Genomic DNA, 27867 nt, shown 5'->3' on the forward strand with positions numbered 1-27867 from the left:
TTCTAAGACCCGTGAGACTAACAGCAAAGGCCCCTGAGACACATTAGCTGTGGGTCAGACCCCCCAGCAGAGACACAAAGATGCTGTGATCCCACTTTGTTTGGGGGGGTGGGGGAGCAGTTCTTGCTCTGGGAGGACAGAGAGACCCCGGTGCTATCAGGAGACGAAACCAGAGGAGAGGAGCGGGCCTCACCAGGAGAGGGTACCTGGAGTCAACCCGCTGGGATTCGAACCCTCCCACGAGCTGCTGGAGACAACAGAGTTGGCTCACGGGAAGCCCGTGGCACAGTGCCGGACGTGTTGTCGGTCTCCTAGTGTTGTTACAGGGGCCCGAGGAAGAAGGAAGTAGAGCCAAAGATCAGCTGGGACGCTCAGCAAGCATCACTGGAACCTCACAGAAACACCCTAGGAGAGTCTGCATGGGGTTCTGTGGGAGCAGAGCGGTGAGGGCAACTCAGGGAAGACTTCTCGGAGGAGGTGGTGCCTGAAGGATGGCTGTGGAGACGAGGGGAGGTAGGACATTCCAGGCAGGGGGGACAGGCAATTCATAAGACAAGCCGGGTGTGTCGTCCATCGACGCTGGGTCAAGTCAGTGTCTCGGAGTCAAGGTCCATGCTCGATAAATGGGTAACAGTGTGGTGGATGGCTTTACTGTCCTGCCATCTTACAGAACAAAGGGCCCGCCGCTGGGATCGCACTGTAAAGGTCCTGCCTGTTTGCCGGTCACACTGAGGACCTGGGAGTTTTTCTTTTCTGCAGAAGGGGGCAGCAGAGGAGGCTGGCACAGGGGAACGTGCTGAGTCCCGGGGAAGCCGACTTCCGGTAGGTGAGACCCGTGGTTGGAGACGGCTCCGCAGCCCTTGAGGCATCCAGGAGCGGCTACTGGGCTTTTAGGAGCCATTTCTGCACTGGTGAAAGGATCTGGAACTCACTCGGGCCGAATAAGCAAGGTTTTGCACCCTTCTGAGAATCTTGGAAGGAAGGTTAGCAATCAGTTAGCAATCCGAGGGTCAGAGAAGGTTCCGCGTGGGCACCCACGGGAGCGAAACCCCCAGCTTCCTGGGCAGCCCTCCCAACAAGGAAGGACAATGTCTTTGGATGCCCTGCTCACCTGGACACGCCCCAGTCCTTGGCACCCCCCGGGCAGGGTGCTGCTGGCTTCCACGACCCTATGGGCACTCTGCGTCTGCTGGCCAAGCATATTTTAGGACAGGTGAAGAAAGCAAACGAGTTCACGCCACCTTCCTCCTCTCCAGAGCGATAATTATTCATGGTTAAATAAAACCCCACAGGTTGTGAGCAAGAAAAAAAAAAAACCAAAAAACTGTGAATCCTGCTCCGTTTCCACACAGCATGGATGATGAAGTCAATGCCCCTACATGAAAACCAAAAATGCTTCCCCCTTTCAGATTGGTTCCAAACGTCCCCCTGCGGACACACGTACCGGACCACAGGCCGGTCACCAGCCCAGGCACCGCACAGGGCATGTTCCATTCACTTTCTCATTACGAACCCCTGGGGCCTCTGTGAGGCAGGAACTACCGTCCCCACTTTACAGATGGGAACACTGAGGCTCAGAGACGTGAAGTCGTGCAGAATCATGAGCTAAGAGAGCAGGACCTAGTGTTCAGCTCAGCTGTCTGGGATCCCAACTGGCTCTCGGTAATTTTTAATACCTTTCCACATGATATTCATACCTTGGCTAATGGCTGCACCACCCTGACCTCTGGTTGTGTGTTCACGCTGCCTCCTTTTCTGTTTCTGTCAGACCTCTCTCTAAGTGTGGCTGTATTTAGAGCCCACCCGGGGAACCCAGGATAATCTCCCCATCTCCAGATCCCTTCATCACATCCGCAAAGACTCTTGTTCCAATAAAGGTCACGTTCGCAGGTCCCAGGGATTGGGAGGTGGGTTTCATCAGGGGGCGTCTTCCAGACTACCACACACATTTCACCCTTCCTTCCTCAACTTACTCCCTCACAGACCCTGCCTGTGTGTGTTGATCATTGTGCCAGGAGCTGGGAGCTAGAAAACCAAGAAATGGCACGGGGAGTCCCCACCCTCAGGGACCTCTGTGTGACCTTTCACACCCACTTCCCAAGTGCTCTTGTGATATATAACAGGAGAGACTCAAGGACATTCAAAATAGCAGGCACTCACCACCTGGGCACTGACATTTACATATACCGACCCACCTGACCCTCAGGACAGGGTGGCTTCGCTTGTCTGCACAGAATGCTGCAGGAGCAGAGCGGAGAGACAGTCAAGGTGAAAGAGAATGTAACCAGGGAAGGCTTCCTGCAGGAGGTGCCTGTGCCACTTCCAGGGCACCTTGGAAAGGCAGGCTGGAGGAAGTGGCTTGGGAGGAGGTGGGAATGAGGAGGTGCCCCAGGCAGAGGGAGGCAGGAGGGAGCTGGGATGCTCTGGGGCAGGGGTGAGGAGAGACAGGAGACCGGAGAGGCTGAAGCCTGTCGAGGCTTCTCCCTAGAGAATGGGTTGGAATCCCCACTGCTCCTTCCATATGTATTTCCCAGGTGTGCCTGTGAGGCCGGGCAGCTGTTGGAAATCGCCTGGGGACACAGGGACTTCGGGCCTGGTTCACCTGGGACTGATCTGGTCATGCTCAGATCTGTGACTCCCACCTCCGCCTGTGGAACTGGGTGAGGTCATCCAGCTCCCTGGTTCCCCAGTTAGGGGATCTGATGCCAGGGAGAGCTCTGCCAGACATCTCTCTAGCTGCCCACAGAAGGCAGCTCCAGCTTTTGCTCACTGCTTTCTGTGTGAGCCTCTTGGGTGAGAGAAAATGGGCAGGAGCTGACTTGGGGAGAATGACTAAGAAGGTTCCAGAAGGCAGGCAGCAGCCCCAGCTTCCCCTGCTCACCTTCCCGCCAGCAGGCTTGCTGGACCTCCAGCCTCTCCCTCAGCCTCTCCCCGCCGTCCCCCTGGCTCTCCCTAATTCTCTTCCTCTGTTTCCTCTCGTGCTTCCCACGGCAGGTGATATGCAGACCCTTTGTGTACATTAGGTCTAATCTCTGGCCACCCTCTATGGGAGGTACTGTTACTGTGCCCATTGTACAGATGTGGAAACTGAGACTCGAAGTACCTTGCTGAGGAGCATCCAGCTGGCAGAGAAGCCCACACCCTTCCCAGAACCCAGCCCGCCCCCAACCTCCACCCTTACCCCATGACCGCCCCCTTTCCCGCTTTCCCACAGCTTAGACTCTCCAGTCCTCAAACTCAAAAGTCTGTCTTCCCAGGAGGTGCTCCCGGAGGAATTCAAGTGTCAAGGGGGAAAGGGCAGATAAAGACCACATTCACCCCTGGAATGGGGGCTAGACAGACGGAAGACTGGGGCCCACAGTCAGAGAGGCCACATGGTGGGCCCACTCAGAGTGAGCAGGAAGACCAGAGGCCAGAGAGGAGAGGCCACACAGCCCACGTGCAAAACTTGCCCCCAGCCCACTCCAGACTCCCCGCCTTGGTCTCTACACTGCTCGGTTCCTGGGGCTGGGGCTTCTTTGGGACACACCCTTGGCTGGTAATGAGGACAAGAAGGTGATTAAGACATATCCTGTTCTGGGGGCACCTGGGTGGCTCAGTGGGTTGAGCGTCCGACTCTTGGTGTGGGGCTCAGGTCACGATCTCGTGGTTCACAGATTTGAGCCCCACGTCAGGCTCTGTGCTGACATGGCAGAGCCTGCTTGGGATTCTCTCTCTCCCTCTCTTGCCCTTCCCCTGCTTGAGCTCTCGTGCGCTCTCTGTCAAAATAAATAAACTTAAAAAAAAAAAAAAGACACATCATGTCCTGGTGGGTTTCCTGGCATGGTGGGGGAGATGGGCACCCCACCACAGAATTATAAAACTAAGAAGGCACCTGGAGGAAAGCACCCGAATTCAGACTAACAGGCAAGATGGAGTGCCATCAGGGAAGGCTTCCTGGATGAGGAAACCTCTTTTTCTTTTTTAATGTTTATTTTCAGAGAGAGAGCACTAGAGCAGGGGAGGGGCAGGGGAGGGGAGGGGGGGGCCAGGTAGAGTCATCAGGGGGAGCCCGGGTGGAGGCTCGGCTGAGCACTCCTGGCAGGAGGCTAAGGTCCAGGCCTGGAGGCCGCTGCCACCTCTCAGATTCTGTCCTGGCCTCTGAGCTTGGGCAGGGCTCAGGCACCCAGGGCCTGCCAGAGAGGGGTGAGCGTGCAAACCCAGGGGAAGGGAGGGAACCTCCCTCAGGTGTTTTGTGTCGGCAACAGGCAAACCTAGTTGCTTGCTTCTTCTTCCTCCTGCCGGCCCCGTCCTCTCTCTCCCTCCCCTGTCGCTGGATGCCTATTGGGGCTGGAGCTCTGTTCCCTGCTCTTCCTCTCCCCGTCCTTCCCCCAGCAGGCATCTGGCCCCACAAATGCTGCTGGGGAAGACCGTGTGGTCCAAAGCCTGGAAACCGTTCCAGAGGTTAGGAGTAGGGAGTCTAGGTCCATCCAGATCTGGACTGGATATAAATGTTAGCCCTTCCTCTCACAAGCTGTGTGGCCCAGGGTAAGTAGTTCAACCTCTCTGGCCCTCAGCTTCCGAATGAATGAACAATCGGACACGAACGGAGGAAAACACCTAGAACCTGCAGAGCGCCGGGTCCTGCCGGGGACGCCCCCGGGGCGCCGGCAGCGGGGACGGGCGGGCGGCGGGGTGGGGGCCGCGAGCGCGGAGGCGAGGCGGTGGGACCCGGGCCTCTCGTCTGCCTTCTCCCAGGGGGGCGGGGCCTTCGGGCAGCTGGGAGTTTCCGGGCACCGGCCGCGCGCCCCCCTCCGGTTTTCTGGGAGGAGGGGGGAGCAGAGGGAAACCGAGTCGGCGGGGCGGGGGGCGGCCCGCCCCGCAGGAGCGCGGCTCCTTTTGTCTGCAGCCTCCGCGCCGCCGCCGCCCCTCCCCGCCCGCCCGGAGCGCGGGGCTGCGGCGCCGCCGCTGACACGGCTCGGCCGCCGCCGGGCGGAGGCTGCGCGTCGCAGAGGCGCGCGGGCGGGCGGGCGGCCCGGAGGGCGCGCGGCGGCGATGGCGGCGGCGGCGGCGCGGGGCGGGCTGCGGCGGCCGCGGCGGGCGGCGCGGGGCTCGGGCTAGCCGCGGGGCCGGCCGGATGGCGGGCGGCGCGGGCTGGGCGGGCGCCCCCGCGGCTCTGCTGCGCTCCGTGCGCCGCCTGCGCGAGGTGTTCGAGGTGTGCGGCCGCGACCCCGACGGCTTCCTGCGCGTGGAGCGCGTCGCGGCGCTGGGGCTGCGCTTCGGCCAGGGCGAGGAGGTAAGGGCGCCGCGTCCCCGGGCCCCCGCCGGCGGCCCTGCCCTCCACCTGCCCGGGAGGGGCCCCGCCGGCGCCAGCCCCTTCCCCCACCCCCACCGCCCGAGCGGACCCCCTACCCCCCGGCACCTCCCCCTCCCCCTGCCCGGTCGGACCCCCGCTTCTCCCCCCCCCCCCCCCCCCACAGCGCCCGCGGCGGCGAGCGGCACGCGGCACGCCCAGGGTGGCTTCTCTGCCCACCTTCCCTCCCCCGCAGTGCGGGTCCCTCTGGCCCGTGTGAAAACCCACTTGGGGGAAGGCGCTGTCAAGAACCCGGCTTCGGGACCCCCGCCCTCCCTGCCCCTGCGGAGACAGAGCCGGCCCGGGTCTGTGGGAACGGAATTCCAGGACGCGGTGGGGGGCGGCGGGGAGTGGGGCGTGCGCCCCGTTGGGCCCAGCCAGTGGGTGGACGGGCCCACTGGGAGCGCGCTGCAGCCGGACTGCACCCACCGGGCCTCGCACCCAGGAGGAGGATGACACCTGGTGACCCCTCTTTCGGGCTCCGATGGGCAGGCCTGGCTGGCAGCTGGCTGTGTTAGCTGCGGCAGGCCAGCCAGAGCCAAGCTTGCAGTGTCCCCTGCGATAGGCCCGCGTCTATTTGGGGAAAGCAGGAGTTCTGTTGGTTGTTAGCAGGGCCAGAATCAGTGGGTGGGTGTTGCCAGTGGGGTAGCCAGAGGAATAGCGATAAATGCTCCCTCGACCAGTGTCCTCTCGTGCCATGGGCACAAGGACTGGTGACTTGGGTCCGGGAGGGAGGGCAGGACACCCACCTGACGGGGAGCGTCCTCATTCTGGAGTTACTGCCCACTCTGACATGGTCAGGGGTTTTCTCCTGGGAACAGAAGCCCTGAGTTTCCAAGCCCACCTAAGGCCTCAGGCTCTGTGTGGGGAGCGTGGGCACTGGGGGCATCAGATGGGCACTGGCTGGCATTCTGTTCCTGGGGCACCTCGTGCCTAGCATTCCAGAACATGGGAGAAGCCAGGACTTGGTTAGGTTGGACCCGTGCCTCTCTGCCACCTGGCAAGGGGGAGATGATAGATACCCATCTCTCCATGGCACCTGGGCATGGCCAGGACCTGGGAGCAATAGGTGGAAGAGGATGAGGCAGGTTATCAAGTTGGAGGAGTCAGCTACCCCATCCCAGGAAGCTCGCTGCTGTGCTTCTTGTTAGAGTCCACATTTCCTGCAGCCATCAGGATCTTCTTCCCCAAAGGCCAGCCAAGCCCCTCGCCCTCACCAGTGGCTGCCTCTGAGGCCAGCCGAGCAGCCCCTTAGCATGGGGAGAGCCCCAGCACTCCTCCCAGGACACAGGCTACAGGGGGAAGCACCTGCCTGGCTCTGATGGAACCCGGAGTTCCAGAATAGCAAAGCGGTTCTCCCAGCAATCTGTGCAGGAGGCCCCCTGAGCCCCTAGCAAGCGTCACCACCTTATCCCTGAGCTGGACAGCTGCTGTTGTTGGAACCTTCTCTTTCCTGCACTCTTAGAGCCAAACCGGCTTGTCACGTAGTCATCTCGGTTCTGCACAGGGACTCACATGGGTCTCTCTTCTGTGTGGCAGCCTTTAAATATTTGAAAAGAACATTCCTGCCCCCTTAGCTCCTTCCCATCCACTCCTTCCCGTCTTCACTTCTCCAGGTCGAATACCCTGTTCTTGAAGCCCCAGCCATTTCCATATGACCTGGTAGGGGCTAAATCTCTGGCTTATGGCCCTGGAGCTGCCATCAACTGATTTGTGTGACTCAGTTTTCCTAGTAATAATGCAGAGGACCTGGGTCAGGAGACCCCCAGGACTGCTCCAACCCCAACACCTGACACACACCCAGGAGGCTGCCTTGTGCATGGTGCACCACGCTTTCCATTCATATTACGTTTCTGGCCATCCAGACCCCCAGGGATCTTTCTTAGAAACCTCTGCCAAACCAGGATTCCCCTCAGTCCTGGAGAAGGGTCAGTGATTTCTTTCTTTTTACAGCATAATCATATTAGAGAAGCAGTTTGTACGCACTGTAGGAAATTAGAAATGTGGGTATTATGTTCCATCTCCCAGGCAGCTCCACTGTGACACCTTGGTTACATCCTTCCAGAACTGTTTCTATGCTTATATGTAGATTTCCCCCATAAAATGAGATCATGCTGTGCATACTGTTTTTTAACCTGATTATTTTTCCCGGTAAATGATCAGCACTTTCTGCTTCAGTAAATTTTCATCTCACTTAATATGCAGACCTTGTTCACATTTCTCTGTTTGGCCCCAAAATGTCCATTTTTGCTGTTTTGTTTAAACCAGTTTCCTCTCTACGACTGTGCAGTGCATCAATGTTGTGACCCTTAGGTCTCTCTACTCTAATGCAATTCCTTTTTTAAAACAAAATTTTAATAATCCTGGCTTGTTGAAGAGATCAGGCCTCTGGTCTGTGTCAATAATTTCTTGAATCAAAACCTGTTATTTGGCCCTTTTTCCTATTAACTTTCATCTCGTTCATTTCATCCCATTGTAATAGACAGTGGAGAGAATTTAAAATCCTACCTCTGTCACTCTCACATGCTATGCTACCTGCAGGGGTAGAGAAGCAGTGCTTCTATCTGAATCCACAGGCTGATTGGAAACACAGGGCAGGACCACGGACAGGGCCTGGTAGGGGTGGTTCTACTCACACTATCCTTGACGGAGGGAGACCCATGGACGTACATTGTGCCTAGTCCTCGCTACACATTACAGTGGAGGAAAGTCATTTCTCCACAGTTAGGGATGCCTTTGAAATTCTATGTGCTTGGACAGTTTCTATTTCATTTGTTCAAAACTCAAGTGGAAACCTTGATTTCCCAACCCACTAGCGCTGTAGGGTAGACAGCTGTGGTTCACTAGCTATGGCGTTCAGTGAACTTCTCAGAGCTGGTTACCTGCGTTTTACCAACTCCCTCCAGAATACCAGGGATGCCAGAATCCTTTGAACTGCTCAAAATATACTGGGTTGCAAAGAATAAAATAAAATACCCATGAGGCCATACTAATATAAATGATTGAATGAGTGAATAAATAAATACTAGGAAAATATCCTATACAGAAGAAATTCAAGTAATTTATGTAGATAATTCCCCACCAAGGAGGCAGAGCCTAACTCCCCACCCCTTGAAAGAAGTGTCAGATGTGCATAGTGGCTGCCTTCTAAAGGCGTAACTTTTCAGCAGAGAAGCCTGACTAGCACTGTCTCAGCCACACGATCAACATCAATAGTGATAAGTCATGTAGACAATGTGTACCCTTGATGTGACGTGATAAGAGGCTCTTTACCTCTACGGTCTTCCTCCCCAAACCCCAGTCTAGTCGTGAGTAAAATATCAGACAAACCCCAACCAAAGGACATTCTGCAGAACACCTGCTTAGTATTCTTTCAATTTGCCAAGGTCATCAAAACCGAGGGAAGTCTGAGAAACTGTCACAGCCCAGCAGAGCCTAAGCAGACATGACAACTACATGTAAGGCAGATGGGATCACAGAACAAGAACAGGACATTAGGTAAAAACTAAGGAAGTCTGAATAAAGTATGCGCAGGAGTTAGTAATGGTATTATGTATAAGTTAGGTTGGCCTCTGACATCCCCCCTGATTTATTGGCTTAGGAATCAGAGCAGAAAAGACAAGAAAATTTGATAAAAACATAAGTGCCTGTAACGGAAACACAAAGATTGAGGTTTTAAGGACTACAAAGATGGGGGGAAATGCCACTGTCCCAACTCTGAAAGTCCCTAATACGTGGGAGCAGGCAGACAAGTACATAGGAGTGTGGTCTGAAACCATATTGACTTCTCATGTCTTGCTTTTTTCCCTCTAACCTTTCTGAGCCTCTGTTTATTCATCCATAAAGTGGGGGCGATAGTAGTCCCCATTCCATTGGGTTATCGTGGAGGTTGAACCAGCTTATATATGGGAAGTGCTCAGTCTGGGATCTGCACAGAGTAGGCCCTCTCTCAGGATCGCTGCTGCTGTTGTTACTACGATTACTTTCTGAACACTTGCAAGCACCTTTGAGAGGCTGTTCTGGAGTTCCCTGGGGCTGAGGTCAAGGTCTGGGACCAGCGTGTGGTGCTCTCAGCCTACCCTCCTTGTCCAGCTCAGATCTGCCCGTCGGCCTTGCATCCTATCAGCAGTCTGAGGACGGAAGACCTTAAAAGCAGCGAGAGATGGGCCATATTCCCTGTTGTACATCCTCTCCTTTTTTCAGTTTGAAGACCATCCTTCTTGCTAGATAAGACAAGACAAAAGCGGTTGAGTGGCCTCTCTGCCATCTGTTAACACGGCACTATCTCCTCTGCACAGTGGGCCTGTCCTTCCTGCTGGGAATGGGGGGGCCACTCCCACATCCGAAAGGGTGTTGTGAATTATTTGGGGGAGGTAGCTCAGCTGTAGCTAACCAGGACTAGTCTGTAATTTCCCCCGTCTTTGCGTTTGCCCCAGATATGGCCAGAAGAATTGGGGCATGATGCCTCCTTCTTCACATTGGGCAGGAGATGAAATAAAGGTCCCAGCTGGGTTCCCTCAGTCCCCACGTCCCCTCTGCACTCACGACTGCCATGAGGGAGATGCCGACGCTGCCTGAGCTGGCAGAGGGCTTGGGGTGCTGGGACAGGACAGGATGACTCGGGGGCCGGCCCTGGGGTGGGGTCCACCTCAGATTTGTGGGCTGCCAGGGACAGGGGAACCATGAACTACAGCTGGGGTCTGCCCAGGAGAGGGGATTGGCTGCTGGGGAAGAAGCATCCGTGTTCCCCACATCTGTGGCTAGATCTTGGGAGGTGGGGAAGTGATAGGAGGAGAGGAACCAGATCAGGAAAGGCTCAGCCATCCTCCGTAGACAGTGGGAAGAGCCAGGCAGCAAGATGGGATGCGTGCTTGAGAACACAGGCCGGATCCAGCAGGAGACTGTGACATACTGTCAGAGAGGAAGAGGGCCCAGACTTGGGTAGGGGTGGGGGCAGAACTGACAGGGGCCCAGAAGGCCTGCAAACCCCCAAAAGTCACTCCTGGATGATGCAACTCAAAGCTCTGTTGGCAAATGGGCCCCTCTAGGTGCCCTGCCCGATTGGGGACACCCTACAGATGACAGAGCTAACAAAACAGGAGGGCCCAGGTCCTCTGAGCCTCGAAGGAAAGGTGGGGGTGCCTGTGGGCCATGAGAGGGGAGCAGAGCAGGAGTGGGCCCGAGACCTTCTCTTTCCTGCACTTCTGCCCCCGCTGGGCACACCCTGGAGGCTGTGGTCCCTCAGGCGTAGGGGGTGAGCACAAGGTACCCAGCTGTGGGGGTGGGGCGGGGAGGGGCAGGCCCTGGCAGGCATGCAGCACCCTCTGGCCTCTCCGACGGGCCTGCATCACAGTTTGGCTGTGCCGGGAGGAGGGCCGTGTGAAGAAAGCCCACAGGGACTGGTCCATCTTGTCAGACATTCTTGATGTGGCCTGAATGCATGTGGTGTCATCTCTGGGTATAGCTACCCCCCCCCCTCCCCAACATACAGGGTTCTAGAGAAGAAGAAAGCTCTAGGTAGCGGAGGACTTGGTGGTGGGCAGGTGTGGTCGGTGCCTCCACGTTGAGATCTGAATGGGGGAACAGAATCAGGCCTTGCAAACAGCAAGACGTGCCCTCAGAGTAGTTTCAGTGGGCAGAGGATCTGAGCTGTCCTTGGGTGCTGGGCCTTCACCCTCTGAAGGTGGATGCTGTAGGCCTCGGGGTTACCAGCCAGGGCAGGCAGAGTGGTGTTTAGAAATGGCCCCAACTCTGAGGCCTGGGCACTTTCTGCAGCTCCAGGAAGAGAACCAAATAGGCAAGGAAGGAGAGAGGAGAAGGTGGCGGTGGAGGCAGGGCAGAGGAAGCAACGCTCTGCCTGTGGCCGATGATTCCCCGTGTGCCTCCCCAGGCTGGTGGGCCGGGAGGGGGATCCCAGAAACCTGGTGGGTGTGTGGTGGAAGGCTGAGAAAGCACTCCTCCTTCCATGGGCCTGCTGGCTCCACCGCCGTCGGGGTCGGTCATCCCTGCCTTGGAGGGCAGTGCAGATTTGGGGCTGGTGACCCACCCACCAGCCCCACCCCGTGCCACTTGGTGTGGGCTGGAACGCCCTCGTTCACGGATCCATTTGTACAGGCCTGGTCGGGGGGGGGGGGGGGGGGGGCGGTTCCTGCCCGATCCCAGAGTAAGTACGTAAGGGGGCTCCTCTGTCCCCTGCTGCGGTGGCCCCTGTTCCTCCCCAGGCCCTGAGCAGTCCCACCAGCGCTGAAGGGGAGGCTGACAGCTGGCTGGGAATGACAGTTAGAACTGGGCAAACCAGAACAGGGAGGGATGGGGGAGGGAACGCCTGCTGACCTGGAAACAGTGAATGTCATGCCTGCCCTAACTGCTCTCTTCTCACACGCACACACACAATTGGGTGAAGGCCCTGAAATTTTTATAGAGTAGTCTTAATGGAAGTACCTTTTGCATGTGGGAGCTGTCTTAATATATGTTTCCAGGATTAAAAAAAAATTTTTTTCCCCATTTACATCTCGCATGCCTACTATATGCCAAAACCCTTCCAGGCACTGGAAAACCGGAGTGGCCGGGAGCTGGGAAAGACACAGGCAAAGGAATAAAAATTACTAACAGGTGGCGGTAGGTACGAGGAAGAAACAAAGTACTGAAACAAACCCAAAAGGTGATTCTTGCCCTTTGAGTGACTTGTGTTCTAGGAGGACATGTAGGTAGAGGCTGGAAGGAAGTGGGGGACTGCCTGCACCTGGCAGATATCTGGGGGTGGCTGACCCAGGCAGCGGCAGGAGAGGCCTGGGGGTTAGAGACACGGCAAGTGGCCTGCGAGGCAAGAGGAATAAAGGGAGACGGGCAGGGGGAAGCAGGGCACCCACAGGCGGGCGGTCACCTCATCCAGGGGAGAGATGCTGGAGGCACAGAGCAGGGCAGCGGTAACGGAGACGTGGCTGGATCTGGACAGTCAAGCCCACTGGAAGGAGGGTGTGAGACAAGGAGAGAATTTGGAGAATTTGCTGGCTGGGGAAGACTGAGGCTGGAGGCGGGTTGGGCAAGGAGTCAGGAGGTCCACGTTAGCCTGTGAAACCTGAGATGTGCCTGGCATCCACGCGGAGATGTATGCCAGCAGGTGCACAAGTCCAAGGAATGCGCCTCAGCCTGGCTCTTACTGGCAGGCCCTTGACCTCCTCCCTCTTCTTCCTCAGCCCTTCGGTGTGACTGCCCACAACACAGGAGTTTATATGAGGGAAAAACAGAGAACCTGATTGAAGTGGGATTCGGCCCACTTTAAAGGCCAGGCACAGGTGTGGGGGCCCAGGGACTCAGCCGGGCTGGCTCAGGGCATCTCACATCCCCACCAGAAGATGCCTCAAGACGCTCGCCTCGCTGTCTTCTTTCTGGGTCGCTGACTGCTCATCTGCCCGGCCCATCTTGCCTCCTCCCTGCACAGAGTAAGAACTGGCCAGGGCCATAGTTAACTGCTGGAACGTGCGGTTGATACGACTGCTCGCCCTCTCCAGGGCACCTCGACTGGAACCACCCCCAGTTAGACTTGGGGCTCTTTGAACCCTTCTGTTCTATGCTGTTTCCCCCACCCCCAGCATCTTCTGATCCTTGGAGGCGCCCCTCCCAGAGCTTAGGGCCACCAACATATCACCCCTGGGGTCACTGCTGAGGGATCCCGTGTTCATAGTTGCATGCTCTTAGAGACAGGGAGAACAAAGCAGCTCAGACTCTACACATTTGTATACCAGTGATGCAAGAGGAGAGTAAGCCTCCTGGTAGCCATAGCCCAAACTAGAGCTTTGAGGACCTCCAAGTTCCCTTGGGATCTAAGACCTCGAGTCTCATTTGCTGTGGCACAGAACTCAGAGAATATTGCCAGCTTCCTGCAAAAGCAGATATCGACTGCGCGTGGGCCTATAGTGGCCACTGTCCTGAGGGAGATCCCAATCTAAGACCAACACATACCTGGACAGGGTAGACAGGTAAATCAGAGACTGATTTACACCAAAACAAAAACCACCAGGGGAGTTAGAGGCCCATTCAATGCCTGTGTCATTCTAGCACAGCCCTGCCAGGAGATGGGGGCTCACTGCCTCCCTAGACAAGCCCGTTCTGCTCTGGCAAGGCTCTGGCTGAGTTCTCTTTCACACAGTGAGCTAAGGTCTGTCTCCTGGGGCTCCAGATTTTGCTCATCCTTCCCTCTCCCCAGCCAGCCAGCCACCTACCTGCCCATTGGACAGCACATCCACTTAAACATCCGCTTAGTCAGCCAGCCACCTCTCTGCTCATCCATCCATCCAAACACCTGCCTCCCCATCGACCCATCTACTCATCCGTTCATTGCACATCCGCCCATTTGTCCATCCATCTGTTCACCCACCCTTCCACCTCCCCTGCCTATCCATCCACCATGCGACCAGCATTTCTGAGTATCTACAAGGCCTGAGGCCTAAGCACAGATCCAGGGCTGGGGACTGGCACTTTTAGGGAGTGATACGTGACTGTGTGTGGAGAGGGCACAGCAAGGGCAGGGAGGGTGGGGGCTGGAGCAGGGGCCAGATGGTGACCTTCCAGAGGGCTGAGGAGCTGAGACTGGCTGGCTCAGATGAGTCGTGGGTGCACAGCAGCCCGGGCCTCCCCTCTGTGGAGTTAGCTGGTTTTCATTTCGCACTTCCCACATTGGCCTTGGGTCTGGTGAGGGCCGAGGCCTGACTCTAAGAAGGGAAAGCCTACATTATTTCAAAGGTGCTTATTATGATGGATGGACCTGTTTCCTTATCTGTGAAATGGGGGTCACAACCCCTATTTGTGGGAGTGTGTGTGTTGAGAGCTGGAGACAATACCTAAAGACCCAACGTGGCGCCTCTTGGCATCATCATTCATCTGCCTTGTTGGCATCCCTGCTGCTCTCAGTCCTGAGAGCGCACCTCTGACCGCTTTCCTCTGCCTGGTACTTTTCCAGGCGTAGGTCTCCCTTGTGCAACGGCCACACCTTCTCCCGCAGCCACTAGTGACTTTCTGTGGACAGGGCGGGTGAAGAAATGATTAGTGCTGTCTGCCATGATAGTTCTCGTTCTGTTTCATCCTGGAGACAACCCTGTGAACCAGAGAGGTGAAGTGAATTGTCCAGGGTCCCACAGGAAATGGAGGAGCTGGGGCAGTTGGGGTCCCTTCCACGTTCTTCCAGGGTCAGGAGAGGAAAGAGAATGATCAGATCTGAGTTTCAGAAACTTGACGTTGGAGGAACCTCAAATCCGAGGCTTCGTCTGGTGTTTCTAAATCTGGGGTGGCCCGGGTTCAGTGTGTGGAGCAGCGCCTGACTGGAGCCATAATTAGAAGTAGGTTGTAATCTGCAGGACGACGAGGGCACTGCCAGGAGCTCTGGATGGGCCCTGAAGGCCAGGCTGGCTTCGCTGCAATGGAAGGGCAGGTGGCAGCGGGGACCGAGTTTTAGGGCGGAGAGAGGCCACCGGCAACGTCCCGGGGATGACGCATCTCCACTACTTCGCGTGGTTTTCCTGCCAGGTGCCCCTCCTCCATCCTCCATCATCCCCAGGCACGTAGGGCAGGGGTGGGGGCCTGACTTGCAAATGGGACACCCCGCCAGCACCCTGCCCCCATTCTCCAGGCTCCTTCATCTTCTTGGCCCACGCTGGGGGCCCTTCCCAGCCATGAAGGCCGTCTGGCCCCAGGCAGCCTTGACCTTTTTTTTTTTTTTTAACACTTATTTATTTTTGAGACAGAGACAGAGCACGAACGGGGGAGGGTCAGAGGGAGGGAGACACAGAATCCAAAGCAGGCTCCAGGCTCTGAGCTGTCAGCACAGAGCCCCGATGCGGGGCTTGAACTCACGAACCGTGAGATCATGACCTGAGCCGAAGTCAGACGCTCAACCAACTGAGCCTCCCAGGCACCCCAGCCTTGACCTTCTTTTGCTCCCCGTGCCTGCACCTCCCCCAGCATCCCAGTTCAGGCCAGGCCGGCTGTAGCATTCTCTCAGGGCACTGGCATCAGGCACACAGGGTCTAAGAAGGTGACTGCCACCTTTTAGCTGGGGGACTCGAAGTTACCTAACCTCTCGGTGTCTCAGTCTCACCTGTATGGCAGAGATAATATTAGGTTAAGTATCATTCCTATTAATATCAGTGTTACCACTCAGTCTCGGTTTTCTGGGTGGGCTGTTTTCATTCTTTTAGGGATCTTTTTGAGCACCTGCTCTATGTCAGGTTTGGGGCCAGAGGGCATACAGGTGGTTAGGATAGACTTCCTTCCCTGAGCAGCTCACTCCTGGCGGGGGGGGGGGGGGGTCGGGAGTGTTCTAAGATGGAAATCATGGCTGCCCTCTGTGTGAAGGGTGCCACTGGGGACCTGTCCAGGTGTGCTTGGTGTGACAGGAGATTCACTCTGCCCGGAGGTGGGAAGCTTCCCAGGGGTGACCGGGGTGAGTTTTGAACAGGGTCAACCAGGGCAGAAGGGAAGGATGGCTATGCCAGAGGAAAGACCTGCCAGGCAGGAGAGGTGGCAGGTGGGACAGGGACCGAGCTGACACGCAGGAGGAGGCCGGATGGAGAGGAAAGGGTAGATTTTATCATGCAGGTGTCTGGATGAAATGTTGAAAAGGTTGAAGCAGAGCAATAACGTAGCTCTGTGTTGTTTTAGACAAACCCGTCTGGCAGTAGCATGGGGTGAAGGAAAGGGAGGCATCGTGGAGGCCACTGCCCCCCCAGTCCAGGGGCAGGAAGAAAGTAGGTGAGGTGATAGAGAGAAGTGCAGGGTCAGAGGGTGACTTCCGGGCTATCCATTGGACTTCACAGCCGTGCACGATAAGCAGGAGAGAACGTCACCTCATGCGTGTCCTGTGACCCCCGCTTAGGTGGCTTGGGTGATGGGGCCTGAGCCCAGCTCGAGGATGTGCACACACCTGCACGGCTCACGTGGTTCATGAGGAATCCCTCCCAGGACAGCCGCTTTTTATTTCAAAGGAAAAAAAGTTCCAAATATTGTTGTCAATTTATAGCAACTTTATAGGGCCAGAGACATTTAAACAACTTTGTAGGACAAGAAAGCTAACGAGCACCAAACTGCATTTTTATACCTTAATATCCATATTGTGTCCTTGGCAGTGACCCACATGTGGTTGTGACCAGTGCATATGCCTTATTTGGCCCCTTTCCACCTAACACTATGTCCTGGCCCTGAGTCCCAGATGGAGCCCTGTCACCTCTCTGTTTAACCCAGGTCCCAGGATTGGCCCTCCCACCAGCCACTATGAGTGTTTCCGCAGACTTCTGTCTGCCTCACACAGTTTACTGAGCCTGGCACACCTGTCAGGTACCTGGGCTGGCTGGTCAACTCCTGGGTCCCGGCAGCCTCTGCAGGACCCAGCCCCTGAGCTGGGGGGGGGGGGGGGGGGGGAAGGGTGGAGCCTAAAGGAAACAGTTCTTCCCGGTGATGCCCCAAGAGAGTGTGGGGGGGGGAGAATGCCTGAGGGGGGAGTCCTGGGCCTTCCCCCTAAGTGGTCCACCTGCACTCCACACTGGGCTGGCCTTCCTCGGTAATGCTGACAGACCCCAGCATCCCAGCTGCCTGGGCTCTGTCCTCGGCCCAGCGCCCGGTTGCCAGCCAGAGGACTGGCCTCTGCTATGGGCTTCTCAAAACCCTGACCCTGAGTGGGAGACACCTGTTGCCACGTCCCAGACACTAATGGGTGGAGTCAGGTGCCTGCCTGCTCCTCCAGGCAGAGGCATTTGGGCTTCTGGGGCCATCCGACGGTCTGGTGGTCGATGTCTCCCTGTCTGTGCCCTCCCCTGCCTCTGAGACGATTTGCCCGAGGCATGAGGGTGCCTGTTTCGCCACATCCCCAGCAACATTAAATCTGTTTCTGCCAGTGTGGGAGATGTGGATGTGTAATATGTAATAGTATTCCCAACTTGTTTACGTTTTCACTTTTGATCACTAATGAGTTTGCGTTTTCCCCATGTTGCTTTTCTTCTTCTTCTTTTTAAAGTTGATTTATTTATTCTCTGAGAGTGTGTGAGTGAGGGCGGAGCAGAGAGAGAGAGACAGAGAGAGAGAATCCCAGGCAGTCTCCACGCTGTCAGTGCAGAGTCCAACACAGGGCTGGAACTCACGAACCCGTGAGCTCACGACCTCAGCCGAAATCAAAAGTCAGACACTTAACCGACTGAGCCACCCAGGCGCCCCTCATGTTGCTGTTTATTCTTTGTATTTCCTTCTGCATAAAGTGTTGTATCCATCTCTTCCAAGCACTAATCAAGAGGGGCTTATGTCTTGATCTTTATTTTTTTTTTAATTTTTTTTTTAATGTTTATTTTTGAGAGAGAGAGAGACAGACAGACAAAGTGTGAGTGAGGGAGCGGTAGAGAGAGAGAGAGGGAGACACAGAATCCGAAGCAGGCTCCAGGCTCCGAGCTGTCGGCACAGAGCCCGACGCGGGGCTCAAACTCACGGACCGTGAGATCATGACCTGAGCCGAAGTCGGATGCTTAACCGACTGAGCCACCCAGGCGCCCCAACTTGATCTTTATTTTTTAAATTGGTTCTTTATATTTTTTCAAAAGCATTTGTCACTTTTTATCTTGCTCTGTTGCCTTCCTTTTTGTATTTGTTCATCACGTTCTATCACTTGAAAATTTTCCTACATTTGAATATTTCTTTTTTCAATTATATCATATCTTCCTTATTTCTAATTATAATTATCCTTTTCTTAGTAGTGTAGGGGCCAAGGGCAGGCTGCCCCAAGATGGGCTACTTTGGCATGAAGATTATTTTGAGTTCAAAAACAGTCAAAACCCAGCAGATTCAGGAAAAGCTCTTTACCTCCCCCTCGAGCACCTAAAAAGAATTTAGATGGAGGACCTGCCCTATCTATCACCATAGATAACTACACTATGATGTGAACTGGCTATGGGAGACAGGGCGGAACCCGGCAAGCCTGTTTGATCAGAGTTCTTCATGCCCCAGTGTTTCTGAGGGGCCCAAACATTTGTTTACCAAACATTTACTCTTTTTCATCTTCCTGTGAATTTCATTCCTTCTCTCTGAAGTCCCAGACCCCTCCTGCCTTCTCCTGTGTATACCTTATTTTGCCTGACTCTCTTTGGAATTTCCATGTCCATGTGGATTCCCCATAAGTATGAAATGAAATTTGATTTTTCTTCTGTTAATTAAAAAAAATTTTTTTTTGGTTTATTTATTTTTGAGAGACAGAGTGCGAGCAGGGAAGGGGCAGAGAGAGAGGGAGACACAGAATCCGAAGCAGGCTCCAGGCTCCAAGCTGTCAGCACAGAGCCCGACGTAGGGCTCAAACTCAAGAGCTGCAAGATCATGACCTCAGCCAAAGTTGGATGCCCAGCTGAGTGAGCCACCCAGGCGCCCCCTGTTAATCTGATTCTTAGTCCAGCTGGAAGGATCTTGAAGAACAGAGGAAATTCTTCCTCCCCGGCAGATGTTAGGAACTTACTTCCCATCTCTAGCAAGAATAAGTTGTTTTGTTTCCAAACCCCTCTCCAATTTGTAAAAATGTTTAGCTTTTACCCATTTGGAATTTATTACAAAGTTCGTGCAACATTCAGTTCTATTAATATGTTTAATTTCTTTTTAAACGAGAACTGAATTCCATTAGTTTTTCCTTTTGTTTTTTTTTTTTCCCATCCTTGTGTTCAAAAGGAAAAGTTAAAGAATACGATGAACACCCAGATATGCCCTTCCTAGATTCACCAACTGTTCACCTTTGTCACATCTGCTTTTTCGTTTACTCTATCTATCTATAATTTATCTGTCTGTCTATAATTTATCTCCTTTAGTGTTGTTTTGTTTTGCAGAAGCACTTTAAGCGGTGACGTCTTGACAGGTTCCCCCCAAAACACTTTAGAGTATAAAGAACAAGGACAGTCTCCTGCCTAAACAAGAGTCATCACCACACCTAAGACTTAATAGTAATTCAACAGCATCATCTAAGGTTCAGTCTGCGTTCACATTTCCCTGGTTGTTCCCAAACTTTCCTTCCCTCGCTGCTTTCTCTTCTGATGCAGGATGCAGTCAGGGATCACACATTGCATCTGGTTTGGCAGATGCTCCCTCTTGCATCTCCTCGAAATGAGAACTCTCTCTGTTTTTTGTTTTGTTTTGTTTTGTCTTTGGCTTTCATAACATTCGCATTTCCTTTCAAGTTTAGGCCACTTGTCCTGTAGGCTGTCCCATAATCTAGATATGTCTGATTGTTTCCTTGCATTTTTGGCAAGGAGAGGTGAGTGTGGACCTCTCAGAGCATCACACGAGGGACATCGTTTTGTCCCTTTATTGGTGATGCTGAGTTTAATTACTTGGTTAAGGCCCTGCCTGCCTGATCCCTTCAATATAATGTACCTTTTCCCCTTTATAATTAATAAGCAATCTGGGGGGTGGTGCTTTGAGACAGTGTAAATATTTGGTTCCCCAGCAGCTTTTCACACAATGGCTTTAGCACCTGCTGATGCTCCTTGCCTGCATAAATTACAAAGCTGGTTGCAAAATGGTGACTTTTTTTCCAATTCTTTCATTCCTGCTAGAGATAGAGCATTGTTCAGTGAAGATCTTTTCTTCACCCCCTTTTCTGAGTATCACTATGGATTCATGGATTCTTTTCTTTCCAGTGTGTTATAATCCATTACCATCACGTTTATTTATTTTTTTTAATGTTTATTTTGAGAGAGAGAGAGAGAGAGAGCCAGCAGGGGAGGGGCAGAGAGAGAGGGAGACACAGAATCTGAAGCAGGCTCCAGGCGCTGGGCTGTCAGTACAGAGCCGGATGTGGGGCTTGAACTCAGGAACCGTGAGATCATGACCTGAGCTGAAGTCGGATGCTTAACCGACTGAGCCACCCAGGCGCCCTGCCATCATGTTTATGTTTTGATGCTCAGAGATATCTTTGTTTTGTTTTTAAAGCAGCATGAAATTTTGATTAGTTAGCATATAATATCTTAAAATGGAGACATTGACCATCATTACCTTTAAAAACTGCTTTCTGATATCTTTCATTGTGGATTTTTAAAGTGTATGACATATTTTCAAGGTCTTTATTTGGCATTGCCTTAAATTTATTAAATTAGCCGTCTTTAATGTATGTTTAGTTTTGCCAATAGGAGAAAAATATTAACATTGAAAATAAATGTCGGGGCACCTGGGTGGCTCAGTCAGTTGAGCGTCCGACTTCAGCTCAGGTCATGATCTCACACTCCATGAGTTCAAGCCCCGCGTTGGGCTCTGTGCTGACAGCTCAGAGCCTGGAGCCTGTCTCAGATTCTGTGTCTCCATCTCTCTGACCCTCCCCCATTCATGCTCTGTCTCTCTCTGTCTCAAAAATAAATAAACGTTAAAAAAAAAAAGAAAAGAAATGCCTTACAATTAGGCTAAATTAATGTTTAATATTTAATGTGTCTTGTTACTACTGAGAATGAAATACTTTTTCTCCATCGATTTTTTTTCTAACTGCATGTAACTAGCATATAGAATGCAATTGATTTTTGTAAATCTGTCTCATAACTCACCATTGGTATGTACTCATTTATTACATCTGGTAATTTTCTGGTTGATTTCTTTGGATTTTCTAGGTAAGCAATCATGTCCTCTGCAGAAAGTAATAATTTTATTATGTCTTCCTTTCCTATATTTATGAGTCCAATTACCTTTCCTTCTTAGATGAAAGTCACCAGCATTTCTAGAACTAGGTGGAACAGGGGTGGGCACGGGACATTGCTCTAACTTAGGAGGGCTTGGGAGTGAGACCTGCTGGGATGCTGACCGTGTGGCCCAGCCGCAAGTTCAGGGAAACAGGCTGGTAGGTGCCTTTACCCTGGTGGTCTCACAGACAGTGCCCCAAAGACAGCGTCACCCAGGCTGCTGTTGTGTGGGAGTTGGTCTCACTTAGAGAGAAGGGGCTGGCAAGAGGTAGTCTTGTGTCTCGTTTGTGGATCAGTGCAGGACTCCAGCCTTGAAAGGCAGGAAAACCCAGGCAGAAGCAGTACGGCAGGGGATGGACAGGCTGAAACTAACTTGTTGTTCACAGAGCACCACAGAGCTGGTCCCGGGCAGACGGAAGCAGCAGGAAGGGGGGGTCTGGGGGAGGCTGGGGGGAGCTGAGATTATTCCCTGCACCCTGCTCTGGTCTTAACCTAGTTGGAACCAGTGACTGTAAGGGTTTGTGGGGCTGGCAGAGGCAAGACCCCAACTATCCTTTTCTTATTGTTCTTTTATATATTTTTTTAATGTTTATTTATTTTTGAGAGAGAGAGAGAGAGAGAGAGAGAGAGAGAGAGAGAGAGAACGAGAGCACACACAAATTGCGGAGGGGCAGAGAGAGAGAGGAAACACAGAATCCAAAGCAGGCTCCCGGCCCTGAGCTGTCAGCACAGAGCCCGGCATGGGGCTCGAACCCACGAAACGTGAGATCAGAACGCCTCAGAACCTGAGATGAAGGCGGATGCTTCACCGACTGAGCCACCCAGGCGCCCCCTTATTATTCTTTTAAATGGGCTGACTGTCCATTACTACCATTAAGTAGGATGGAGGCATCTGGGTTTAGGTTTATCGTTAGCAGGTTAATAAAGACCACCCCCTCCGAGTCCCATTTTCCTTGCACCTTAAAGGTGTTCATGATGTTTGCCATTTTCCCCCATCGATGCAAAGACTACACCTGGAAAGGGGAATCTGATTGGCCGGGCCTGATCAGGTGCCCATTTCCAGAGGCTGGCCTCAAACTATCTGGGAAGGGTGTAGTTCCCCGAAAGGAAAGTCAGGGTGAGGGGCAAGCGATGCTGGACAGAGACAGAACGCAGACAGCAGGGCGACCCAGCCCTTTAGCCCACCCAGTGCTCGCCGTCCCCCGCCTGCCCGGGGAGGAGTGTTTACTTCTGCATTTCCCGGGCAAACGGGCTGTAAGGACTGCAGTTGGGTACGTGCGCCACTCTGCCCCCAGCACCCCGTCTGGCTGGGGCACGTACCGAGGGCACAGTAAGCGTTACTTAAACGTCTGAGTGGGTGAATAAACGAAGTACACGGGGACCAGCCCAGAACCCAGCGACCCAGCGCCTACTGAACTCCACCCTGAAGTTGTATGGTTGGTAAGCACATCCCTCTCTACCTCTGTCGGCTGCCTGATAAAGTTTGGGGGCTGAGGGCTTTGTGGTCGAGGACCCAGGCTCTGGGCTGGATCGGTCAGAGGTCACCCCCCGGTGACTTGCTGCGACTGTGACCTGGGCTAGGTCTCTGTACATCTTTGAGCCTCACCTGTGAGACAATGATGGTGTTCTTGACCGTGGAATAAGAGAATGAGGTGAAGCTCTTAGCACAATGTCTGGTGCATCCTAAGCCCTTTATGCAGGGGAGTTATTTTTATAGACCCTCTGTAGTTGTAGGGACATTTAGAAGAGGAAGTGTGGCACTGGGTATAGCCTGCTGCGGGCCCCCAGCCCCCATGTGTGGTGGCCTGAGGAGGAGGAGGACGATGATGATGATGATGGAAAGACGAGTGAGCACAGCTCTGTGACAGGCACTGTGCCTACCACCGCAGATACAAGAGGGAACTGCAAAGCTGGGACCACACAGCAGGAAGGAGTGCAGGCTCTTGAAGTTTGAATTCTGGTTCCATCGCTTCCTAGCAAGCGCTTACTCTCTGTGCCTCTGTGTCCTCATCTGTAAAATGGGTACAGTAATGACAGCTCCTTCCTCCGCTTGTGAAGTGTAGATGAGTTATTGCGTGTATGCCCGGCTCATAGTAACTGCTTGTAAGTGTCACCTGTCATTAACTCATTGTCACCATTGTTATTACTGTTAACTCCAGTAAGCTGTCAGCCCGGTGAGGAGCCAGCCAGGAGAGGTTGCGGCCACAGCGAGCCGAGCCTGCCTGGGCTTGCTGTCACCCCCACTTCCACTGCTGCTGGAATATTCCCCCCACAGCCACCTAACCTGCCCTCCTGCCAGCCTCAGAGGGCATGTGCCGGGCTCAAAGCCCAAAGTCCTCAGGTCCACTGTCCCTGGCGGCGTGAGGTTACCAGCCACTCAATCAGGATTCTCCTCCCGGGTCTCATCATCAAACTCTCTGGGGAGGCCTTTGAAAATGCAGGTGCCTGGGTCCATGCTGGCCGCCAGACTCCACAGACCAGCATTGGGATCGCCAGGTTGGGAGTGTCCCCCGTGCCTCTGCCAGAGGTCATGCAGGCTCCAGATCAGAATGCTGGGACAGCCCCTCCCAGTCCCTGATGCTCCTGAGCCTGTTTTCTGGTCTAGTAAAAGAGGCCGGGGACTCTCCTTCAAGGGCCGGTGTGAGGGTAAATGAAGTGCCACAGCCCTAGTTCCTCGGGGGCTCCCAGAATGGTGCCGGGAACCCTCTTCAATTGGCCCTCCTCCCTCTAGCCCAGGGCTCCAGTCCACTTAGGTTGGGGGAGAAGTATACACTCTGAACAGGGTGCAAATCACGTATGAACCGTCCTGCCCCTGTTTTTTACTGCTGTGCTGCCTGGAAAAGAAATTTGCCTCTGCAAAGAGCCCCTCAAAGCAATGGATTCAACCTGCTCGCCCTAAGGCCTTTCCCCAGTGCTCTGCATGGGGCCAGCCGCTGGGAGTGCAGGCCCCCCTTCAGAGGAGAAGGGATGTGCAGCAGAAAGAAAGTGGGGGGCAAGAAGGCCCAGACGCAGCAGCCCCTCGTGCCCATTACATCCCCACTGCTCTGGGTTGAGGCCCCGGGAGCTTCTCCTCCACCCCGGAAGCTGCTTGGTCCCAGCAGGACCCAGAGAGATCCCAGCAGGTATCCCCAGGGGGTGGGGTGCAGGCAGCGCTGGGAGCTGCACCCCAAGAACTGCCCGGCCATGGGGAATAGGGCGAGCGGACTGAGGTCTCTTCGTTCTCTGGGGGTGCCCACAGGCATCACCAGCCTTCCCGTCTCGCGCATTCCACTTCGGTGGGGAAATGGCCCATTTAACATCCTGTGCAAAACAAGCTGACGGCGGCAATGCCCACGGAAGGGGCCCCACCCTGAGTCCGCACAATCCTGGTCCTGCAAAGACCAGGGTATGTGGCCAAGCAAGTTTGGAAAGGCACCCGCTTGCCCCTCCCCTTAGTCCAGTGGAGGCTCTAGTGAAAAGTTTTGACACGGGCCCGGTGCGTCTCCAACTTCCCGACGTCAGAACCGTCTTCTCATGGGACACCTTGATGCTCTCTGAGAAGTGCCTTCCTGGTGACCTTGGGCAATGGCTCAGCCTCTTGAGGGTCCATTTGCTTCCTCGGTGAGCCTGGGACCCTATCCCCCATCCTGCCCACCTCACTGGGACAAGGGATGAGAAGGGCTAGGCCCCATTAGTCTCTTCTCTCCCCACTGACACAACAGCCTGGTCCTCTTGGTAAGAGAGATCGGGGGACGCGCTCACAGTGTCACACCTCCGAGGTCATGGAGTCTGGATATGGGTGCGAGCCTGACCCAAGAAGTCTTAACTGTCACCTCTGAGATCTTTGTGGGGTTTCTGCTAGGGGAGGCAGGACATCACCCTTCCTCTGCAGCCACCAGGAGTGTCTGTCTGACCTCTGCCAGCAGCAGGGAGGGAGCCTGGTTCATGCAGGGGAATTGGGGCTGGCAGGATGCCGTTACTAAAGCCCTGCTCCGCCCAGTGCGCTCAAATCCATAATCTCTTTTGGTTCCCAGAGGAGCGGTATGAAGTGGGCAGTCGCCTGCCCCGATTTCACAGACCGAAACACTGAGGTTCCGAGAGTCTGGGGTTTTCCCAGGATCTCATGGCAGTTTGAGGTGATGCTTTCTTCTTCTCTCCTTCATTTAGAAGTTCTCTAATGAGGTTTCCAGAACTACTGATCCTTCTCATTTGCCATTTTCTGTTGTGTTGACAGCAACAACATTGGAATTTCTGGCCGGAGCACCCATATTTTGCTTTGTTTCAAGTAGCTAGGCCCCAGCTCACAGGAAGGCTGTGAGATGCTCTGATTAACTCCACTTTCTGGGTAACAGAGGGCTGGCGGGAAGGCATTTCAGTTTGAGTTTAGTCGATGTGTCAGGGTCTGGGGGAGGGCAGCCTGGGGCTGAGGCCCGGCGCAGCGGGGGGAATGATTAGAACCAGGAGCTGGGCCAGTTGGAAGGGCAGCGGGGTGGGATGGATGGGAGAGGCAGGGCCCAGGGACCACAGCCTGGGAGGGAGCCCTGGTGAGGGGTGGTGTTCGCACCTCCAGCAGGCCCACACTCCCCTTCAATGAGCAAATATTCCCATTTGATATTAAAATAATGGGCCCCAAACCAACCAGAGCCTTAGATGGGGGCAGCACCTGTCAGGACCCTGAGGATCAAGGAGGCCAACCCGAGGCCTGGTGCTGAGGTCGAGCCACTGGAGGATGCAAGGGGCACCCTTCCACAGTAATTTCGGCACTGTGCCTACCCGCCCCCACCCCCGCAACCCCAAAGCAGTGTCCTAGGACAGGTGCCCCTCCCCTTACAGGGTGAGCTCCCTGCCTTCATAGCCAGGAAACCTCCACCAGGGGTGGCGACACCCTTGGCCTCCTCCATTAAGGAGGGTTGGCCCACCTGTCAATTTTCCTTCCTACCCTGGTACCCCAGGGTTCCAAGTGGTGCTCACCAATTGGACTCCCTCTTGGACCCCTGCTTCAGAATCCTGGAAGGGTCCTTAGAGGTCGCCTAGAATGTCACTACTCCAGAGTGACTCCAAGGATCAGCAGCTGGTTAGAAATGCAGGCCCCACCCCGCACCTAACAAATCAGAATCTGCATCTCATTAAGATGCCCAATTGCTTCATGGGCACATAGAATTCGGAGGTGCTCCGTCAGGCCCGTCAGAAGCCCAGGGGCGTCCATCCCACGGAGTAAATGGACTGCGTTTCCTGTTCCTTTTCTTCACAGCACGGCCGGTACCTGGACCTGGCCACGCGCGTGGGCCCTGGGGCCCTGGGCTGGCTGGGCAACTAAGAGAGGGTGCCCCTGGGGGTCTTCGGCCAGACCTTCTCTGAGTCCTGGTCACTGGAGCCCTCAAGCCACAACCTCCTTGTGCTCAGCCGGGTGGCTGCCCCCGTCTCCCATGCCAGACCGACTCCCTGCATCTGCCACCATGGGGGTTGGGTCAGCGCTGCCACTGCCATCCTTGGAGAGAAGTTGATGTCATGGTTAGAACAAATGGAGGGGAATCTTTTCTTGGCAGCCGTCAGGCCTGGCCAGGGAGGTGTCTGTGTCTGAGAGCTCCAGGGACCTGGATGGGTGATAGTCCCCTGACCCCCTCACCCCGTGCACTGCCCCTCCTCCTGGGTGTCTGCCCGGGGAGATAGTCCCCACTGTCCGCTCACTCAGCTTCATCTCCCTCCCTGCACCTCATCCCCACCTCAAATCAAGCCGGCCCGCCACAGGCCTATAAGCTCTTCCCTGGCCCCTCTTTTCCTTCCCCCTCGCAGCCCTGGGTCCCCACAGCCGCCTCCTCTGGACCTCCATGTCCTCGCCGCCAGTCTCCCATCTCCCTCCACCATGCACTGTGAGCTTGGGCAACTTCCCACGCCTGCTTCCTGGGGCCCCTCCTGAAACCCCCACCCACCAGAGGGGAAAGCCCACTGTTGGGCTTTCCCCTCCCTGTTGGGCCCCCACCTCTATCGTCCCCCTGCCTTCCCGACACACAGGGCAGCTGGCGGTTCCCAAGCCCTTCAGGCTCCTCCAGAGTCTGGCCTTGCCTGCTCTGTCCCTCCTGTCTGCCTTTGCTCATGCTAGCCCCCATCCCCTGCCCCCCACTGCCGTGTTCATGCCCTGGTCCCCTAATGTCCTGCACAATCCCTTCAAGGGCCTCCTAGCATCCCCCAATCCCTCTGGGCTCTTTCTCACTGGGGGTTTGGGTAACACCTCTTGGGGGTTTGTATCATGGTAGATTCTGTCTTCTCTACCCCCACCATCCTGGGAGTCTTTTTTTTTTTTTTTTTTTTTTAAGAATAAAGAGAGCTTTACTGTTTTTTTCCCCACTGATTTAAAAATGATCCAACCCATTTTTAAAATGTACCCACTTAGGAAATGTGGAAAGAAGAGACAAGAGGATTGGCCATGCTGGCACACAGAGATTACCTGTATCAACAGCTTGGTGCCCAGCCTGTAGGCCGAGGCTGCCTATGCAAGTGCTCACTTTATCCGGGGTTTGCTCTGTGCCAGGTTCCAGGCCACGTCTCCAGTTCTTTCCCTTTAAATCCTTAACACTCCGCAGGCAGAGGCTACTGATCAGAGAAGCTGAACACAATTACCCTTGGTCACACAGCTGGTAAATGGAGGAAGTGGGATTTGAGTCCAGCTCTGTCCACTTTCAGAGTCAGGAGTGACATTATGTGTCCTTGGGCATGTGGCAGTATTGACAGTCATCTATACCCTTTTCTGCTGCTCCCTAGGCTATTTTTGCTTCACTAAAAAAATACAATAGGACAGGGGCGCCTGGGTGGCTCAATCAGTTGAGCGTCCGACTTCGGCTCGGGTCATGATCTCGCGGTCCGTGGGTTCGAGCCCCGCAT

The 27867-nt window shown here is 54.5% G+C and overlaps 1 protein-coding gene across 1 annotated transcript in view; it reads left to right on the forward strand.

Moving 5' to 3' along the window:
- Positions 1-2263: 2263 nt before the first annotated feature.
- RAB11FIP4 (RAB11 family interacting protein 4) overlaps positions 2264-27867 on the forward strand; it is a 118035-nt gene continuing 92431 nt past the window's right edge. The window contains exons 1-2 of the mRNA XM_047833502.1: positions 2264-2268; positions 5101-5275. Coding sequence (XP_047689458.1) covers positions 5117-5275 — 159 coding nt within the window. The 5' untranslated portion in view covers positions 2264-2268; positions 5101-5116. The remainder of the gene's footprint in view (positions 2269-5100; positions 5276-27867) is intronic.

The sequence above is a fragment of the Prionailurus viverrinus genome, chromosome E1 (assembly GCF_022837055.1).
Source record: "Prionailurus viverrinus isolate Anna chromosome E1, UM_Priviv_1.0, whole genome shotgun sequence".
Lineage (NCBI taxonomy): Eukaryota > Metazoa > Chordata > Mammalia > Carnivora > Felidae > Prionailurus > Prionailurus viverrinus.